Source organism: Esox lucius, chromosome 16 (genome assembly GCF_011004845.1).
Source record: "Esox lucius isolate fEsoLuc1 chromosome 16, fEsoLuc1.pri, whole genome shotgun sequence".
Classification (NCBI taxonomy): domain Eukaryota; kingdom Metazoa; phylum Chordata; class Actinopteri; order Esociformes; family Esocidae; genus Esox; species Esox lucius.
The window spans coordinates 25020876-25026411 of NC_047584.1; the positions used below are offsets into that span (position 1 = coordinate 25020876).

A 5536-nucleotide genomic window follows, 5' to 3' on the forward strand; every position below is an offset into this window, starting at 1 on the left:
CATACAATCAATAATATTTTGTTTTGTATTTGTAATTAATTTAGAACAATGAATAGATTTTATTTGTATTTTCGACAGTATACACTCTTTTGGTGCTGATCAGTGGCTAAATCGAAATCAATTTTGATTTCATGTTGTAACACAAAAAGCAGAAAATAAATTTGAACACTTATGAGAGCCACTGTAATTAATAAGCTGAGGTTCGAGTAAATTTAAGTTCTTTCAAATTCATAGACAGAGGGATGGTCTCATCGATCACTTGTAAATGAAGAGGATATTATCTTTATACCAATTGAATATGGTTTATTATATCAATCTAGTAGCAAAATACTAGTAATCTTATTTACATTTACCTAATGGTATAGCTAATAAACCAAGCTTTAAAATGACCGTAGTTTAAATTGTCCAAAGCTGCCTCTAAGTAAGTCTGTCTCTTCAAGTTACTGTGTCCCCTCTTCCATTGATGTAAATGAGATGATGTCATCAATCTAGTGACTGATAAAAGGCTGAATTGACTCAAAGTGGCTTTTAACTCTACATTCTAATGTTGTCAGGGTTTTTTTTTTTTCCCGTCTTGTGCATACGCACCTTCATCTTTAACGATATACTAACAAAGCTTTTAGTGGTTGTGCGGTTTGACATTGAAAACAAAACCCTGTCATGACAGATGGTAGAGATGTTACTTTTGTGAATGTGTGGGAGATTTAATTATCTTGTTGCAGAATTGGAGGCTCCACTGCAGTATGGGGGTTGATGTCATATCTTGAGACATGAAGAAAAACAGAGGCGTAAGAAAGTAAACTATAAAAGTACTCTGCCAAGTTCAACAGTTCAGGAAAGTTCCTAATTTAGACATGAATGACCAGGTAAAGGGAATTAACTGCTAAATGGTCATCCGTTAATAGAAAGGATGTGCGATTTTTTTTAATGGATTATCAACTAATCAGTTTTGTTTACAAGGATATTGAGAAAGCTGTTTGCTGTTTTGAAGTCAGATCGAAGAGGAAAGAAAGATGATTGTGTTCCCATCACTGAGTTAAATACGTTTATCCCAGTTGTCTTTCCATTTCACCAAGTAGAACTGCAATATTTAGGGTGTTTCCAGCTTTTCTACATTGATGGTTGCTAGAAAGTCCTCCTTCATTAATTAAACTGTTTTTGATTTGATTACTTTTGAAATATAAACATGGGAATTCCTCTTAAGGTTGATTTATTTATTGTTCAAAGTAATTATCTATAGTAAAGGCAGGCCAACTGATATATACATATCAAAGATCCATTGAGGCAAACTGTAAAACCACTGACTTATGGTACACAATAATTAAAAGACAGGATATCAATTAAATTAGCTCATTGATCTAATCCAACTCATTATTGCTAAGGGTATCCTGTTGATTTTAAGTGGATTTAATGTTGATATAACGGTCACTCCCTAAGTGAAAACATGCTTATGACAAAATGTATTCTCTTTCTGGTATCCCAGAAATGAACTAGTATTTCTCTTTATCAGTTTGAAAAGTCTACTTCCAATAACTTTCTGATTACATTTGTGTATTCCTTTATTTTGTGGGAGAAGACAATGAAGTAGGCCATCTATTTCACCATCAGACCATTGTGTTGGCAAATTACTCTGCAAGAGATATCCACAGAAATCCCATGACAAAAAACATGTTGATGGATACACAATCAGCCTCTCTGGCCAACTGTAGCCAAGGAACATATGATTACAATGCACATCTGTGGTGACTCCAGTCTCCCCGAGCCTTTCACAAATTTCATGGGGAACATGCAGCGGCCAGGAGTTGATGTATGTAAGTTACTGCCATCAGCGCACTGACACACAGACTTATCTTGTGAGCGATATACTACATTGGAATGTGAGAGACCGTATTTGATTGCATTTTTACTTTGAAGACTCGTTTTTGCTTTCAAAACAATTACTTTTAAAAGGTTTTGCTCTCAACAATAAATGAACACAAATGTATCTCCACAGACCACAAACAATCCGAGAGAGCTGCGCTAGGCCTACTCAGCAATTTTACGCTCTTGGTACCTACTCACTACCCCAACTTCTTTTTACGCAACCGTAATTAATCGTGAATGTATGACAGCAGAACTTTTGTTGTGTAGTTATGTTTTGTAGCCTCGCACTATCATACCTCCATTCCCTTCTGCTGTCTTCTCACCGGACGGCATTGCGCCCCCTGTAGGGAAAAGGGCGCCGTTCTTGCTTAACCTGCGCTGTCCATGGTGCTAAAAGCCCAGAAACGTCGCATTACCTCAAACCCATGGATCTTAATTCTTAACTATGCCTAATTATACTAACTAAAAATGTTCCAAAGTGTTTACGCATACAATAACAGAAATTAAGTGCGAGTACAGAGTACTAAACAAATGTGTACCCATGTGGTTGAGGGGAAAAGATCTTAACAGCCTACAGGCTTAACAGGCAGGAGGCGTCCCTTGAGTCTTCAGGTCTGTTGTGCTATCTATTTAATGTATGATGGTGTATGATTTCGAAGCTGTTGACTAAAATAACGGGGCATCTTTGTAGAACCTGAGGTTCTTATCCCAGGCTTACACCAACATTAACGGGGCGTGAACAGATCAGTGTCGAGGAAATGCAGGCCTCTGTGCCCCTCAAGACACCCACCTGCACCTGCAACCATCACCTTCACGAACACCGACAGTGACACGCACAGAAACCCCTGATTGAAGATTGGTGGCGGAACAAGAATACAGATTACAACTGAAAAAGCTTCTTCGTGGTTACAATGCGGAGAGAAGGTTTCAGACAAAGAACAGCGTTCTGCAGATATTCAGATTAACGCAGCAGAATAACATCCTAAAGTTGCCTATCTTTTTTTAAACATATATTCTGTTAGGCCACATATTCTAGCCTAATATTTTGAAATTCTAGTTATCTGTATGCCTGGAACATCTAATTTACTGTTCATTATTGTTTTGTATGTAATTCAATCGGGGACCTCGTTGAAAACAAATGTAATCACTTTTACGCATAACCCTTTGGTTTGTACTTATTTCTGAGTAAATTGCTCATTAATACTTGTACTCTTAAACATCCCAACAAATTCGACAAAATAAAATGAAATAGTAGAAAACATAATTTATTGAAATATTTAATTTCAATGGACGTAGTGTACTGAAATAAACTAGACATAAAACATGTAACATACGGACCTCGATGAATTCATATGACATCTGGCTCCTTATTTTGATATTTGTTCCTTATTTTGGTTACACATACATAGGCTATATAGCTTGAGTTGAAACACAGACTTTCAAGCAAAAAATGTCACATCACACCGAAATGTGTTCTGTTTACCGGCCATCTCTATGTTTTGGCGCACCAAAACCCACAGGTACAGATGACAAATATCCGCTTACAGGGCGCCCGGACAGTGGGCAACTTGCTCTAGGTATGATAGAGTCTAATAATGAGAGCAGAGTTCACAGCCCTGCATGTCTGGGAAGCTGGTTAGTCCGGATACAAAATGAAACCGGAAAACGTGCTGTACTTATTGTTGTTTCCCCCGTGCGCCTTGCCTCCGTCCAGCTTGATGTAGATCTCGTCCCCGGAGTCTAGATGAAGAACCACACTGTTGCTGGCGTAGTCATAGTTCTGGTCTGCGTCCTGGGCTATCGCACTTGCACGGACCTGCGAGTAAGGCACATAATTAGAGTAGTAAAGAACTTTGCAACATTTGCCTACACTCGCGCCGTCACGAGACAATACTGAACAATTATTTATTGACTGCTTCAAACACAGAACAAAATGAAATTAACAACGTATTTCGTGTTTATGTTGAAGTTTTAATCGCTCCAGCTGGCAACTACACGAGCCAAAACCTATTTATCAATTTACCGTACACGCACTGTATGGGATTCAGTGTACATACAGATGCGGTTTTGGAGAGATGAACGAATTCTGTGCGTAATACCTCTCCAAGATGAAATTGTGCAAATGCCTACTGATAGTTGCTGCTCACCTAAAACGTCAGAAGTGTAGCAGGTATCCAAGTAACGTTGAACATATTTTTTCGTAATATGATGTAACAGCCTACCTGTCCGTTTTTGCACAAATCTGCCCACATGCTTGTCCCATCGCCTCCACGCATTAACACATGGTACGTGAAGTAGTAGATCCCGGACACTTGGCACGTGAACTTGCCTGTAGACGGGTCGTAATGATTCCCTAGGTTTGTTACCACGTCGTCGAACCTTAGCACCTCGTATCCCTCGTGAGGGTTTTTCAAACCGACATAAAAAGCGATTTTTGTGCCACCGATTGCGGAGTCTCGGTCCTCGCCATTCTCGGTCCTAGCACTGCTCACTGTTCCCTCTGCTGACGCCCCTGTGGTTAGCCCGGGATAGCCCGGTTTCCCAGAGTCCCCCCGATCCCCCGGGGGTCCTCTTGGACCGGGTGGTCCTGGTTCGCCGGGCGGACCTCTCGGTCCGGGTTTCCCAGGCCGACCAGGCTCACCTTTAGTCCCGTGAGAAAACGCCGGGGATGGGATGGCGCTCAGGTCCTGCATGACTTCCAAAGCATTGGCGCTGGGTTTCGGGTTGTATGGATCACATATCATCCGGCAGGTGCCCATCATCTCGTAGTGCGCGTCGGTCTTGGACGCATGGACCAGCAGCGGTATCGCTATGATAATAGCTAACACCATAACGATGCCAACCACAGCAGCAACGACACGCTTCCTCTGGAGAGTCCGAGAAGCAAGCGTTAGAAAGTCTGTTTTGCTTTGGGAAGTAATGGTGAAAGGCTGTAAGTGCTCTAAAATTCACTGTAGAAAAAGCAAGTGCACCAGAAAGGAATCACTTTATTCCAGGATTAGAAAAAATGAAAACAACAAATGTGTTGTAACCTTAAGCCTAGTTCACCTTGGGGCGCTTAACGCCGTGCCAGTAACACTACGCTTCACAGAGTTGACAGGGGAAGTATTCGTTTTGGCATGGCTGGACACGCGCTGGATCTCCGAGCTGAACAGAGAAAGCTTCGAGCGGTTTCTGCCTGTCTACAACAACTAAAGGGAGTAGAGCAGCGCTGACGTAACAAGTTTGAGGGCAAAGCCTGTTGCAATTTGGATTAAGACTGAAACAATAATCATGCCATCTTTATGTATGAATTATAAATCCCCGGCACCTACCAGGAGAATATTGGATCAGAGAGCGTAACTAACACTTAAACCATATTGTGGAAATGTTGACAGTGAGTCGTCTAATATAATGTATTTCTGTTTAGCCTATTTGGAAGGAGACATTTAAAAGCACTTGTGTTATTTGTCATGTGAAATTATTTAGTTCAATCCCTCAATGTAAAAAATGCGCTATACACATTCCGCTATACACAACAATTAAAAACTTTGGAGAAAATAAGATAATACCAAAAGACCTTTGTACAGACTCCACAGTGACAAATGGTGTCCTTGCCTCAGATTGAAGTTCAAAGAAGCCTGATGTTACCATAAAACCAAAGCAGGAGGATTTCAGCGCCATGTGTCAATGC

At 40.7% G+C, this 5536-nt stretch overlaps 1 protein-coding gene across 1 annotated transcript; it reads right to left on the bottom strand.

Moving 5' to 3' along the window:
- Positions 1 to 3112: 3112 nt before the first annotated feature.
- Positions 3113 to 5017, bottom strand: c1ql2 (complement component 1, q subcomponent-like 2). The gene is made up of 2 exons (XM_010880222.4): positions 4086 to 5017; positions 3113 to 3679 (listed from the first exon to the last, which is right to left on the bottom strand). The coding sequence occupies exons 1-2, from the start codon at positions 4692 to 4694 to the stop codon at positions 3500 to 3502; spliced, it is 789 nt and encodes a 262-aa protein (XP_010878524.1). The 5' UTR covers positions 4695 to 5017; the 3' UTR covers positions 3113 to 3499.
- Positions 5018 to 5536: the final 519 nt, after the last annotated feature.

Excerpts from the sequence above, each read along its gene's own strand:
- c1ql2 (XM_010880222.4), bottom strand. The coding sequence starts at position 4,694 with ATGGTGTTAGCTATTATCATAGCGATACCGCTGCTGGTCCATGCGTCC. Across the intron at positions 3,680-4,085 it reads ATTTGTGCAAAAACGGACAG|GTCCGTGCAAGTGCGATAGC; the intron begins GTAGGCTGTTAC and ends CCTTACTCGCAG.